Source organism: Haematobia irritans, chromosome 3 (genome assembly GCF_050003625.1).
Source record: "Haematobia irritans isolate KBUSLIRL chromosome 3, ASM5000362v1, whole genome shotgun sequence".
Lineage (NCBI taxonomy): Eukaryota > Metazoa > Arthropoda > Insecta > Diptera > Muscidae > Haematobia > Haematobia irritans.
The window spans coordinates 170,108,487-170,124,509 of record NC_134399.1 but is presented as its reverse complement, the minus strand read 5'-3'; the positions used below and the strand labels follow the sequence as shown (position 1 = coordinate 170,124,509).

General features: G+C 30.2%; 1 protein-coding gene across 1 annotated transcript in view; it reads left to right on the top strand.

Moving 5' to 3' along the window:
* LOC142230075 (inactive dipeptidyl peptidase 10) overlaps positions 1 to 16,023 on the top strand; it is a 616,597-nt gene that overhangs the window by 28,504 nt on the left and 572,070 nt on the right. The window contains exon 2 of the mRNA XM_075300703.1: positions 8,438 to 9,562. Coding sequence (XP_075156818.1) covers positions 9,494 to 9,562 — 69 coding nt within the window. The 5' untranslated portion in view covers positions 8,438 to 9,493. The remainder of the gene's footprint in view (positions 1 to 8,437; positions 9,563 to 16,023) is intronic.

The following is a 16,023-nucleotide window of genomic DNA, read 5'->3' as shown; positions in this document are numbered from 1 at the left end:
TCTATAAGCCCAAGACCCCAAATCGGGTGGTCGGTTTATATGGGGACTATATCAAAACCTCGGTTTGATCATATAGCCCATCTTCGAACTTGACCTGCCTGCAGACAAAAGACGAGTTTGTGCAAAATTTCAGCACGATTGCTTTATTATTGAAGACTGTAGCCTGATTACAACAGACAGACAGACGTACAAGGTTATATTGTCTTAGAATTTCTCCCTGATCAAGAATATATATACTTTATATAGTCGGAAATCGATATTTCGATGTGTTACAAACGGAATGACAAACTTCCCAGCAAAAAAAGCGTCGCCAAAAAAGTAATGAAAATGTTCTTTTTGGATCCGGAAGTGGTGCAAAATTGACGCAGAAGCGATGAATTTAACGTGGGCTTGTCATAGGACGGAAATCCTCCATTTCAACAGTCGTTGCACTGAATTTGCATCACTTCTTTAGGTGTGATCCGAATTCAATGTTTTGGATGTAAATTTAAAAATTCTGTATTATTTTGTCAAATAAATAATTTTTATAATTTTTTTTTATAATTTTAATGGATTCTAACGCTTGTCGGAAACGTTTGACTACAAATATTTCCAAAAATTCACAATTTTTTCAGATTGAAATTCGGATTTTTTTCGACAAAATTTAAATGATTTCTACCATTTTATGAATTCTTACTCTGTTTTTAACTTATTTGAAACAAAAAAAGTTAAAATTAACCATTAAAAGTATGAAAAAACCAAGTTATAAAAAATTTAATCAAAAGAACTTCCTGGATAGTTAAAATAAAGAACATCATTGGGAGTGCATCTTCTGGAAGTGCTTTTAAAGTTGTGCCTTTGGAAGAACTTCCAAATTTTTTTGCTGGGTTATTATACCCCCGTCACTATTCTATGGTGGTGGGTATAAAAATTTTAATGCAGAATGTTTCGTACATTCGTAAAAACTTCTACACAAAAGTCATGAAATTTGAAGAAGTTTCATTAGAAGTACGAAGAAAAGTTAATGTAGAATATTTCGTAGACGTTTCGTATATTCGTAAAATGTTCTTCGTAAAATTTACGAAAATGAATGAAAATTTCTTTGTTTTAATGAAGACTTCTTCGTAAAATTGACGAAGAGATTTCTTTCGGTGTGTATGACGTTTTCAACGTTTTCAACTTTTTGACAGTAGAAAACCAAAAAATTTTGCTCTGATCATAATTGATTAGATCCCCCCCCCCCCCCCCCAATTTCTACACGGTATGCCAAATGTCATCAAAATCGGTTAATAATTGGGATCTGAATCTTGCGAAGAGCAAATGCATGCCCAGACAGACGGACACCAGGGTTTAGATCGACTCAGGAGATGATCGGTGTATATTTCATGGGTTCTAAAATCACATTTTCAATAAATAAAACCACATTTGGAAAATTTTCATGTTCATGAACTAAAATAATGTTAAATCAGCTATAAACATTTTAGTTCACTTCTTTCCGAGGGCACTTACCGTAATCGTCTCCATCTGTCTTTCTCCTGGTATGATTAATGCAACAATATCCGGTTGTTTTGTCGCTTTAGCTATTACAATGACAACAGCTTCCGGTTTGTCTGCCTTCATTTGCTTTTGCCAATCAGGGCTGCCAATTTTGCCGATTTATCGGCATTTTGACGATTTTTTACCCAAAAAAAGAGCAAATGCCGATTTTCCGATTATTGCCCCAAAAATGACGATATTAGCTGCGTTCAAAACTTTTTACTAGAAGCTGTTCGTTTACACGCTTAGAGCCAGCAAAAGAGAGAATATATATGACAGTTGCCAGATAGAGAAATTGCGAGTTTTTGCTAGAGATTTCATACATGTTGGAGCTATACCTCATTTTACACCTACAGTATTAGTACGTCACGGTTGCCACTCGTGCCAAAAATACTCCACCAAAATTTGAAGAAAATTTTACCAAAAATCTACCAAATAATAAAAAAAAAATATTTTTAAGTTGTCGATCAAATTTTTGTGGTTAGTATATAAAAAAAATGTTTTATTCGAAAGAAATGTTTTATATTGAATTGATAGAAAATTTTATTTTTACAGGAAACGTTGTCAAAATTTTATTTCTACAGAAAAAGGTGCCAAAATTTAATTTCTATAGAAAATTTCGTCAACATTTTATTTCTATAGAAAATTTTGACAAAATTTTATTTCTATATAACATTTTGTCAAAATTTTATTTCTATACAAGACTTTGTCAAAATTTTAGTTTTATAGAAAATGTTGTCAAAATTATATTTCTATAGAAAATTTTGTTCAAGTTTTATTTCTATAGAAAACTTTGTCCAAATTTTATTTTTATATAAAATTTTGTAAAAATTTTAGTTCTATAGAAGATTTTGTCAAAATTTAAGTTTTATAGAAAATGTCGTCAAAATTATATTTATATATAAAATTTTGTCAAAAAATTTATTTCTATAGAAAATTTTCTGAGTGCTTTATATCTGTAGAGAATTTTTCCATATTTTTATAGGACGTTTTTGAAAATTTTATTTCTATAGAACATTTTTGGCAATTTGTTGTCTATAGAAAATGTCGTCAAAATTATATTTATATATAAAATTTTGTCAAAAAATTTATTTCTATAGAAAATTTTCTGAGTGCTTTATATCTGTAAAGAATTTTTCCATATTTTTATAGGACGTTTTTGAAAATTTTATTTCTATAGAACATTTTTGGCAATTTTTTGTCTATAGTAAATGCTTGCAAAATTTTATTTCTAAGAAAATTTCGTCAACATTTTATTTCTATAGAATATTTTGTTAAAATTTTATTTCAATAGAATATTGTACCTCTTAATTGCAGATTTATGTTCAAATTGTTGAACATTTTTAAATAAAAATCTTACTGAATTAGTAACTATATATTAAAAAAATTATTTTTGTATAATTTTTTAATTGCATAGCATAGCATTGCATACATTTTTAAAATTATTTTTATTCAAAGTCGAATTCATTGTGATTTTGTTGTTGAAATGCGTAGTGGGGTATATTAATTTTCTGTTCTTTCTTTATATGAAATCAATACTTTAGTTTTCAACCAAAAAATTAGTTTGCATTGAATATTATTTACACTGCAGATTTTTTGACGATTTTTAAAATGGAAGTGACGATTAGGACGATTTTTTTCGGAAAAAAGTGACGATTTTTCTTGAAATTTTATTGGCAGCCCTGGGCCCAATATAAACTACACTCAACTATTGCCATATAAATTTTCATATGGTTGCAGCATATTCAGTACATCATAGCTTTCAAACACAGGCACACGAACATATTGCTCTCCCACTCAGTTCTCAATGTTGTCTCTCTACTCAAAAGTAACATGGATGGTTTCATAAAAGTTGTTGATATTTAATTTCCGCTTGTGCAGCAAATCATTTCCACCCACCACCAAGCCCCCTCTTAGCTAAGTATAAGGCATTGATTGTGATGCATGACGAAACTCTTGGTAATACATCAGATGATAAACGACGGCACATACACATACACACATTATTGTAAACCCAATGTATGTGAATATTGCGCGAAAAAAAAAACTTAGTGATAATTTTGAGTAAATATCAACAAAAGGAATATCACAAGCCTTGTGTTTTAGTTCGGGGAATGGGAATAAACTAAGGATTATTATACTTAGGAAATGAGCACTATGGAGAAACTAAATGCCTTCAAAAGCTTTTATAATTGCAGTCATATTTTATGCGTAACGAAGACAGCTTTCTAAAAACGTCTTTCCTGGACTATGGAAACATCGAGTATAATAGATCTAAACGTTTTCACATGACATAGATATTTTTTATATCTTTTATTACCAGATAATTCACAGCCTCTGTATAAGGAGGCGTAAAGCAAATATCTGCTTTTTTCCCCCTTGTACATTTTAATATTCCAGACACATTTCTAGATGGAAATTTATGTTAGTTCCTTAATACATATAATTGCTGTCGTATGGATGATAAAGTTTAGCGTTAATTTTCTTCTTTTCTAGTTTCCAGCTATTGTGTGTATTTAATATTCTTAATGTGTAGAAGACACAATAAAATATATTATGCAGACGTATGATAGTTCAATTAATAAAGAAAAAGCAATCATTTGTGAATAATAGAACAATCTAAATGGCAAACGTGTGTATTTTAATAAAGTTGTATATTTTTAACTCAATAAATAAGGTTGGCCAGCAACGTAATTTCTCAGTTGGAAAAATGTTTTTCTTTACTTAAAATATTTTGGTATTGAAGCTAGGAATTACGCTAACGATACATTTAAGACACAATTCACTTTTAAATTTAGGTGCTGCGTATTTAATACTAGGACACAAATCTCAATATAATAATTTTTCGGTCTGTTTTCCTCATATAATATCAAAGTTTTTCATATACTGGTTAACCGCTGCAAAATTCGAAACTCAAACGACTCTTATTTTTGGAGAGCTTTTAAGTTAAAAACAAGTATATACGGCCGTATGTTCGGCCAGGCCGAATCTTATGTACCCTCCACCATGGATTGCGTAGAAACTTCTACGAAAGACTGTCATCCACAATCGAATTACTTGGGTTGCTGTAACACTTGCCGATGGCAAGGTATCTTAAAACTTCCTAACACCGTAATATATACCACATAGTCCATACGTGGTATATATTAAACTAAAAAGGCCGATTAAATACGTATTAAATACGTATTTAATTTAAAGTTTCTATAGAAATAAAATTTTGACAACATCTATATATATAAAATTCAATCTATGTTTGTTTATTTGTTTGTTTGTTTGTATGTTCCGAGTTGGCTCCGAAACGGCTGAACCGATTTACTTGAAACTTTCAGAGATCGTAGGGGGCGTTCATGTGTTGAAAATAGGGTACCTCATTTTTTGACACCTGGTCGCGGAGGGGGACCTCCCCTTTGTCGGACTTTTTGAAAATTGGACCAAAGTTGACCGATTTGCTTGAAATTTTTATTGAAGATGGGGGTTGGCATCTAGACAAAGATCCGCTACTTTATATTTCGATATTTGGTGGCGGAGGGGGACGTCCCCTTTGTTCGACTTTTTTTAAAGTACAGTAAAAAAACTAAAATTCTCTAAATTATCTGAGATTTACAGAGAACATGCGGTGAGGTTATGGAATTAATATAGGGTATCGGATGATTTCATATGTGGACGGAGAGGGGGACCTCCCCCTTGCCCTACTTTTTGAAACTTGGAACAAAATTATGCGATTTGTTTGAAATGTTCATTGAATGTTGGGGTTGGCATCTAGACTAAAATCCGCTACATTATTTTTGGATATTTGGTCGGGGAGGGGGACCACCCCTTTGCCCGACTTTTTGAAAGTACAGCGAAAACAAAACTAAACTCCGCCGACTGAAATTTTACGGAAAAAATGGGTGAGGTTATGAAATTTATATCCGGTGCCTGATTTTTTAATAAAAATAAGAGGGCATAGGGAGACATCCGCTTCTCTTAAGTACATACAGAGAAACAATTAAACATTACCGAGTTACTTGAAATGTACAGAGGACTGGGGAGAGGTTATTAATAGTTGATACCTGATTTTGTGATATTTGGGCGGAAGAGAGGCCGCCCCTTTAGACTTATAATTTGCTTGACATTTTCTGGGACGTTTACAAAAGATACGCTACATCACTTTTCGATATTTGGTCGGGGAGGAGGTCTTCCTCTAAAACTGCAAAAAAAATTTAAGTTTTCTTGAAATTTACAAAAGCAGTGGGAGAAGATTATGAACGAAGAGGCAACCTTCCTTGCCCCATACTTGAAGGAAAGTTTTAAGAATTTTCAGGGAAGGTTAGGGGTGCTATTCACTACGGTGTTTGTCGATATTGTATCGGGGAAAGTGACGTCCCTTTTAAAACAATAGAGTAAAATTTAAACATCGCCGATCCACTTGAAATTCACAGGGAACGTGGGAGGAGGTGATTAAATTTATACATGATTTTTAAATTAGTATATGATTTTACGATATATGGTTGAGGAAGGGGAAAATTTAAATAAACTTTGTCGATTTACTTCGATAGAATTTATAGGGACCATTGAGTAGTTGCGAAATTAATATAGGGTACGTGATAGTCCGATATCAGGTCGGAGTGGTGCGTAGGTGGGGAGAGGGTTCCCTTTTGTCCGTTTTGTTTTTTTTTTTTTTAAATTGAAAGTAGAGGGTTGTCCGTAAATGGGAACTCGGTACATAATTTTATGATTTTTGCACAGGCTTCTGCCAGACTTCTTTTTAGTAAAGAACTTAAATTTACATGAAATTGGTAGCAAACGTAGAGGGTGCATCATTTTCCAACATTTTAGCAAATGTTAATGTGGTAAAATTTTTTACTACTTTTGCTTTTTCCGATTTATTGGATAATATAGTTCTTAATTTTCAGATATGTTGAGGAAAAGGATACCTTTCCTTGACAAACCACACTTAAAATTCACAAGAAATATAGAAGATTTTCCAACTACTTGAATACAGAACATTATTAAAAAAATTTGGAGGAAAGGGTACACCCTCTCCCGCCGTATTTGTACCTATAAACGAAAAATCAAGTAGTCCGATTTGTTTAAAAGAATTCAAATCTTTTCGAATTTGTTTGCAGCACGAAGGATATAGTTGACTAAGTTAACGCAAAATGTTCCTCCAAATACGCTTCGGAAGGCGCAGCGAAACGGGCCGGGTTACGCTAGTTTTCTATAGAAGTAAAATTTGGAAAAAAAAATTCTATAGAAATAAAATTTGGAAAAAAAATTTCTATAGAAATAAAATTTTGACAAAATTTTCTATAGAAATAACATTTTGACAATGTTTTCTATAAAAATAAAATGTTGGTATATTATTTTTGGCTCGAGTGGCAACCATGATTATGAACCGATATGGACCAATTTTTGTGTGATTGGGGATCGGCTATATATAACTATAGACCGATAGGGACCAATATTGGCATGGTTATTTGCGGCCTTATACTAACACCACGTTGCAAATTTCAACCGGATCGGATGAATTTTGCTCCTCTAAGAGGCTCCGGAGGACAAATCTTTGGATAGATTTATATGGGGGCTATATATAATGATGGACCGATATGGACCAATTCTTGCATGGTTGTTGGAGACCATATACTAACACCATGTATCAAATTTCAGCCGGATCGGATGAAATTTGCTTTTCTTAGAGCAATCGCAAGCCAAATTTGGGGGTCCGTTTATATGGGGGCTATACGTAAAAGTGGTCCGATATTGCACGGACCACTTTTACGGTTTTTCAAAATGTCGAAAAATCGTTAAAAACACAAAAAGTTTACTTTTTATCTAATCGGGTCATTCATAAAAAAAAAACTTTTAAACAGTCGGAATGTCTAAAAATCGACTCTCTCAAATTTTGTAAAGTCAACTTTTTAAAATTGTCAATAAAGGGGAGTATTAAGTTCGAGTTTAGCCGCTAAAATCGCTAAAGTGAAAATTAATCAGTAAGAAAAATGCATGAAATTATACATATTTGATGGGGAAAAACCCAAAGCAAATTTTCTCAAAGTTTGTATTCGTTAAAATGGATTATTAAAGAACAGTAATCGTGAAAAAATGACGTTTTTAGCGGCTAAACTCGAACTTAATACCCACCTTAAGTCAAAAATTCCAAAAGGTTTTAATATATTTCCATATTTTTAGTTTTTAAAAATTTTCAAGGAGTCGGTAACTCCTCTTCGGTTTATCCGCAGATAACATGTTTTGAACAGCCGGATTGTCTAGAAGTTTTCTTTTTATAAAAATTTCAAAACGTCGTCTTTATTTTAATGATCAAATCATCTTATTGATTCTAATTATCCTGGATTTTGGAAATTGTAAAAGGTATTTTTTAAGGTATTGTTTAGATTCAATATTGACTCTTACGGCCATTTTCATGTAGCTCCGTTAGGCTTTAACTGCCAGTTAACAGAAAATAAATTCCAAATATCTTCTCTCCCGTTAACTTTAACTGAAAATTTTTGACAGTTAGGATCCTAACTTGCATATGGAGTATATACGCTAAATGGCAGCTATGTCCATAATACGGTTTAAAAGTTCGTTAGTTAACGGAGCACTAACGGAGCTTTATGAAAATGGGCGTTTTTTGGCTTTTCTATAATTGACAAAAATCCACAGTGAACAAGAGATTTCATATTAAACACCCATAGCAACAATCCTTTATATAGATCTATCTGAACAACTATTTTACTTGGTGATAGCTTTAGTCATATTGCTTGTATTCGATTGACGATGATAGGTATTTAAAATTTGGACAGCCATCTTAATATTTGGGGAATGACAACATCTTAATATTTAGGAAATGCTTTGAAATCCATTAGTCCACCAATTCCAAAATAACTCTATTACATTCACAGAGATCCGAAATGTTTAATTTTATATCTAAAACTTTCAGAGAGTATATCAAAGCGTCGAACAAGTGTTTAAAATAAAGAAAAATACATAAATATTAAAAAAAAAAAACAATAAAATCGAAAAAAATCCTTATTGCTGGCTTATATAATGAATGACCTTTCTCCAATTTATTCAAAAGAAAAATGATCCAAACAGTGATGAGGAAAAAAACAAAAACATCAATTTTTAATATCACAAAAATTAAATAAATTAAATTGAAAAAGTTCACTTTTCAAACAAAAAATTGTGGTAATATTGAATCATCTTCTGAGGCATAAAAAAAAACAAACAAACAATCTTTCCGCTAACAAGTATACAAAATAAATATTTTCAAACAAAACCAAATAAAAAAAGCAAAACCTCTGCAAAAATTTCATGCTCCCAGTATGACTTCCAAGTAAACAAATAATAAAAATGCCTAACAAAAACAACAACAACGATAAAGCAAAGAGCAAGCAAAACAAGTAGCCTCCCCCCGAAGTGTTTACGACACCTGTGGTGGAAGAAACACCCGATATTAGAGGCGACCAAATTGTGCAAGGCTGGCAATCAACCTTACGAAAAAAAACGCCTATTGCAAATAAGTGCTGAAATGTATGTGTGTTGGGTTTCGACTTTACCAGATGGGAAAAAATGAAACTTTAATTGTTTCAGAACAATAAATAATGCCACAAAATGCAGCATTCAACACAGGTTTTGCAAAATGAATCTCAACAACGATAGACCATATATTCCACCTACTCTCTACCGCAGCACAGGCAAAGGAAAGGCCAAAAGTGAAAACTTGTAGGTGAACCGCAACGAGAGAAAAAACAAAACAACAGCACTCCGTAAATAAGCAAGGAAGCCAACAAGCAAACCAACATCGAAACAACATTGGAACGCTGCTGACACCTGCAAGGCAAAAAGTGTTAAAAAAAAGTTCTCCAAGTCTCCCCCCACCAATTCAACGAACAACGTCCTCCATATTCAATCCTCCCACATACCCTCTTGGAGATATACATACACACACATACACTCACACAGACCCCTCAGAGTTTTCCTCCTCAGGGTCATAATGAATGCTGCACAAAGTGGTGGCCATGCCGGAGGCGGTGGCATGGGCAAAAAAGGTTCCCAAATGGAGGTAAGTCAAATAGAGCTGCGTTAGCAAATACATGTGATTGGAAAGTGAATTCAAATGAATAACTAGATTGGTTATCGGCTAGAATTAATGTTTATTTTGTGTTACGAATATGTTGTTAGTATAGTGGATTTGGCAATTTCCAAAAATTAAATAAGCAATGAATGGTGTATGAATTTCATTGGAATCGAAGTTCAATTTGTCCGCAATCAACTACATTTTGATTGGACTCCATTTCAATCATATGAGTATAGTTTTTGTAAATTTTTAGATTTAATGAAATAAAAACCAAGGATCTATATATCGTAAAATCACTGACGTCATCTTTTGCACTTCGTATTAAATAAACAACGATGTTTCTAATGAGTTGCATTGGAAACGTAGTCCAATTTTTCCAGAATAAACTGAATTTTTATTTTTAAAATCGTCAATAAGTCGAAAATTCCAAAAGTCGACATTTCCAAATTAAAAAAAAATCAAAGGATCGAATATATTTCGATATTTGTAGTGTTTAAACGTAGGGAGCCACCGTGGTGCAATGGTTAGCATGCCCGCCTTGCATACACAAGGTCGTGGGTTCGATTCCTGCTTCGACCGAACACCAAAAAGTTTTTCAGCGGTGGATTATCCCACCTCAGTAATGCTGGTGACATTTCTGAGGGTTTCAAAGCTTCTCTAAGTGGTTCCACTGCAATGTGGAACGCCGTTCGGACTCGGCTATAAAACGGAGGTCGGGCAGCACTCAGTGATAAGAGAGCAGTTCACCAATGTGGTATCACAATGGACTGAATAGTCTAAGTGAGCCTGACACTTCGGGCTGCCACCTAACCTAACCTAACCTAACCTAGTGTTTAAACGTTTTCAAGAATCGTATTTGAATCGTATTAAATAAACAACGATGTGTTTATGAGCTTCGTAGTTTAAATCCAGACTTCGTAGTCTACTGCCAGAATCAAGTTAATTTTTATTCGAGTTTATATCAATCATATGAGAATTTTTTTTTTTGTAAATTTCTAATTTAATGAATTTAAATAGTTTTAAAATTTCCATGTATTTTTTTTAGTTATTTTGCGTTAATGATCACTATTTGTACGGAAGAATAGCCAGATAGATCTACATATCTATTGAAATCATTGACCTCGTCTCTCGTAGCTCCAAAACGGCAGAAATATTCCCTCACTCCAGACACCCGGATATGAATTACAGTTGCCACGCGAGCCAAAAATAATCTACCAAAATTTTAAGAAAATTGTACCAAAATATTACTAAAGAAAAATGTTTTATTTTGCGGTTTTTTGTGGTTATTATTTTTTCTTCGAAAGAAATCTTTTATTATTTTATTTTAGCCATTTATTTTTTATTTTATGCTCACTCCTAATAGCGACTATTTATTTTGGTTTAAAAATATCCCTTGAATTATACATGTGTCGAAGTTTTAAATATTTTTATCTTGCACCATTATGATAATGATACTACTTCTACGTAAAGGAGAACTTACCAACCAACAATAGTCTTTGATAATATATTTCTATAGAAGATTTTTAAAACTTTTATTTCTAGAAACAAAATTTGTAAAAATTTTATTTCTGTAGAAAAATATATTCCTATAGAAAATGTTGTTAAAGTTTTTTTAAGAAAATTTTTGCGTAATTCCTAGATAAAATTTTCCAAAATTTTATTCCTAATGAAAATATTTCCAAAATTTTATTCCTAATGAAAGTTTTTCCAAAATGTTCTTCTAGAGAAAATTATTTTATTTCCATAGAAAATTTTGCCGAAATTTCTAGAGATAATTTTTGAAAATTGTATTTCTAGAGAAAATTTTACTAAAAATGTATCCTTAAAATTTTTTTATTTCTATAGAAAATATTTGTTAAAATTTTATTTCTATAGAAAATTTTATCAACATTTTTATTTCCATAGAAAATTTTGTCAAAATTGTATTCCTATAGAAAATTTTATGTCTAAAGAAAATTTTGTCACAATTTTATTTCTATAGAAAATTTTTTTAAAAATTTTTTTCTTAAGGAAATTGTGTCAAAATTGACATTTTTTTTTTAAATTTTATTCGTAGCTAGAGTTGTGTCTACATTTTATTTTAACGGACAAAATTTTGTATAAAATTCTGTCAAAATTTTATTTTATTTTGTCAAAATTTTATTGCTATAGAAAATTTTGTCAAAATTTGATTTCAATGGAAAATTTTGTCAAAATATTATTCCTATAGAAAATTTTATCAAAATTTTATTTCAATAGAAAATTTTGTCAAAATTGTATTTTTATAGAAAATTGTGTCAAATTTTTATTTCTATTGAAATTTTTGTCAAAATCTTATTGCTATAGAAAATTGTGTCAAAATCTTATTCCTATAGAAAATTGTGTCAAAATTTTATCAAAATGTTATTCCTAGAGAAAATTTTATCCAAAATTTATTTTTATAGAAAATGTTGTCAAAATTTTATTTCTATAGAAAATTTTTATTTATAAAGAAAGTTTTGTCACACTTGTATTTCTATAGACAATTTTCTATTTCTATATACAATTTGGTCATATTTTTATTTCTACAGAAATTTTGTCACAATTTTAAATTCTATAGAAAATTTTGTCAAAATTTTATTCCTCGTCAAAAATTTTGTAAAACTTTTACTTCTATAGAAAATTTTGTCAACATTTAATTTCCATAGAAAAATTTTGTAAAGATTTTTTCAAAATTTTGTTTCTATAGAAAATTTTGTCAAAATTTTATTTCTATAGACAATTTTTTAAAATTTTTATTTCTATAGAAAATTTTTTAAAAATTTTATTTCTATAGAAAATTTTGTCAAAATTTTATTCCTATAGAAAATTTTGTCAAAATTTTATTTCTATAGAAAATTTTGTCAACATTTTATACCTATAGAAAATTTTGTAAACATTTTATTCCTAATGGAAATTTTGTAAAACTTTTATTTCTATAGAAAATTTTGTCAAAATTTTATTTCTATAGAAACATTTTATAAAGATTTTTTTCAAAATCTTATTACTATAGAAAATGTCAATTTTATTTCTATAAAAAATATTGTCAAAATTTTATTCCTAGAGAAAATTTAGTCCAAATTTTATTTTAATAGAAAATTTTGTCAAGATTTTATTTCTATAGAAAATTTTTATTTATAAAGAAAATTTTGTCCAACTTTTATTTCTATAGAAAATTTTCTATTTCTATATAAAATTTTGTCAAAATTTTATTCCTATAGAAAATTTTTTCAAAAATTTATTCCTATAGAAAATTTTTTCAAAATTTTATTCCTCGTCAAAAATTTTGTAAAACTGTTATTTCTATAGAAAATTTTGTCAACATTTAATTTCCATAGAAAAATTTTGTAAAGATTTTTTCAAAATTTTGTTTCTATAGAAAATTTTGTCAAAATTTTATTTCTATAGAAAATTTTTTAAAAATTTTATTTCTATAGAAAATTTTTTAAAAATTTTATTTCTATAGAAAACTTTGTCAAAATTTTATTCCTATAGAAAATTTTGTCAAAATTTTATTTCTATAGAAAATTTTGTCAACATTTTATACCTATAGAAAATTTTGTCAAAATTTTATTCCTCCTGGAAATTTTGTAAAACTTTTATTTCTATAGAAAATTTTGTCAAATTTTATTTCTATAGAAATATTTTGTAAAGATTTTTTCAAAATTTTATTACTATAGAAAATGTCAAAATTTTATTTCTACAGAAAATATTGTCAAAATTTTATCAAAATTTTATTCCTAGAGAAAATTTAGTCCAAATTTTATTTTAATAGAAAATTTTGTCAAAATTTTATTTCTACAGAAAATATTGTCAAAATTTTATCAAAATTTTATTCCTAGAGAAAATTTAGTCAAAATTTTATTTTAATAGAAAATTTTGTCAAAATTTTATTTCTATAGAAAATTTTTATTTATAAAGAAAATTTTGTCCAACTTTTAGTTCTATAGAAAATTTTGTCAACATTTAATTTGCATAGAAAAATTTTGTAAAGATTTTTTCAGAATTTTAGTTCTATAGAAAATTTTTTAAAAATTTTATTTCTATAGAAAATTTTGTCAAAATTTCATTCCTATAGAACATTTTGTCAAAATTTTATTTCTATAGAAAATTTTGTCAAAATTTTATTCCTCATGGAAATTTTGTAAAACTTTTATTTCTGTAGAAAATTTTATTTCTATAGAAACATTTTGTAAAGATTTTTTCAAAATTTTATTATTATAGAAAATGTCAAAATTTTATTTCTATAGAAAATATTGTCAAAATTTTATTTCTATAGAAAATTTTGTCAAAATGTTATTCCTATAGAAAAGTTTGTCAAAATTTTATAAACATTTTATTCCTAGAGAAAATTTTGTCAAAATGTTATTTCTATAGAAAATTCTATCAAAATTTTATTTTATATACAAAATTTTATTTTATATACAAAATTTTATTTTATATACAAAATTTTGTCAAATTTTTTTCTTGAGAAAATTGTGTCAATATTTTATTTCTATAGAAAAATCTGTCAAAATTTTATTTCTATAGAAAATTTTGTCAAAATATTATTCCTATAAAAATGTTTGTAAAAATTTTATTCCTGGAGAAAATTTTGTGCAATTTTATTTCCATTCGTTTTGTTTTGTTATTGTTGAGTTTGTTCTTTAAGCATTGTTGTTGTTTTTTGATTTCAGCTTAAAACCATGCATAGACTAAACTACAAGTGTAGGATAACCAACAGAGGAAAAGAATGAGATTAGAGTGCAGTTGGCTGGGTTTATGTTGAGCGTGTTTATACCCTTCACCACTACTGTGGTACAGGGTATAATAAGTTTGTGCATTTGTATGTAACGCCAAGAAGGAAAAGTCTGAGACCCATCGTTTTGTATACCGATCGTCTTAGAATAAAATTCTGAGTCGATTTAGCGATGTCCGTCTGTCTGTCTGTCCGTCTGTCTGTTGATGTATTTTTGTGTGCAAAGTACAGCTCGCAGTTTTAGTCCAATTGTCCTAAAATTTGGTATAGGGTCCCGTTTCGGCTCAAAGACGATCCCTATTGATTTTGGAAAAAATCGGTTCAGATTTATATATAGCTGCCATATATATTTTTCACCGATCTGGTCATAATTGGCGTGTATATCAACCGATCTTCCTCAAATTCCGTACATCCGAATATTTTATGAGTCTCGAAAAACTTGCAAAATATCAGCCAAATCGGTTCAGATTTAGATATAGCTCCCATATATAGCTTTCGCCCGATTTACACTCATTTGCCCACAGAGGCCAATTTTTAACTCCGATTTAGTTGAAATTTTGCACAGGGAGTAGAATTAGCATTGTAGCTATGCGTGCCAAATTTGGTTGAAATCGGTTCAGATTTAGATATAGCTCCCATATATAGCTTTCGCCCGATTTACAATCATATGACCACAGAGGCCAATTTTTAACTCCGATTTAGTTGAAATTTTGCACAGGGAGTAGAATTAGCATTGTAGCTGTACGTGCCAAATTTGGCTGAAATCGGTTCAGATTTAGATATATCTCGCATATATAGCTTTCGCCCGATGTACACTCATATGACCACAGAAGCCAATTTTTAACTCCGATTTAGTTGAAATTTTGCACAGGGAGTAGAATTAGCATTGTAGCTATGCGTGCCAAATTTGGTTGACATCGGTTCAGATTTAGATTTAGCTCCCATATATATGTTTTTCTGATTTCGACCAACATTTTCCTTGTAAAATCGCCACTGCTTAGTCGAAAATTTGAAAATATGACTCTAATTTTCCTAAACTTCTAATACATATATATCGAGCGATAAATCATAAATAAACTTTTGCGAAGTTTCCTTAAAATTGCTTCAGATTTAAATATTTCCCATATTTATACCCTGCGCCACACTGTGGAACAGGGTATTATAAGTTAGTGCATATGTTTGTAACGCCCAGAAGGAGATAAGATAGACACATGGTGTCTTTGGCAATAATGCTCAGGGTGGGTCCCTGAGTCGATATAACCATGTCCGTCTGGCCGTCTGTCCGTCCGTCCGTCTGTCTGTGAACACATTTTTGTGATCAAAGTCTAGATCGCAATTTAAGTCCAATCGCCTTCAAATTTGGCACATGTTCCTAATTTGGGTCAGAATAGAACCCTATTGATGTTGGAAGAAATCGGTTCAGATTTAGATATAGCTCCCATATATATCTTTCGCCCGATATGCACTAATATGGACCCAGCAGCCAGAGTTTTATACCGATTTGCTTGAAATTTTGTACAAAAATAACACTTAGTCGTATTGTCAAGTTTGCAGAATTTGATTGAAATCGGTCCAGATTTAGATATAGCTCCCATATATATCTTTCGCCCGATATGGACTTATATGGCCCCAGAAGCCAGATTTTTGGCCGAATTTGGTTGAAATTTTGCACTAGGAGTACAATTAGTAGTATAGCCAAGTGTGCAAAACT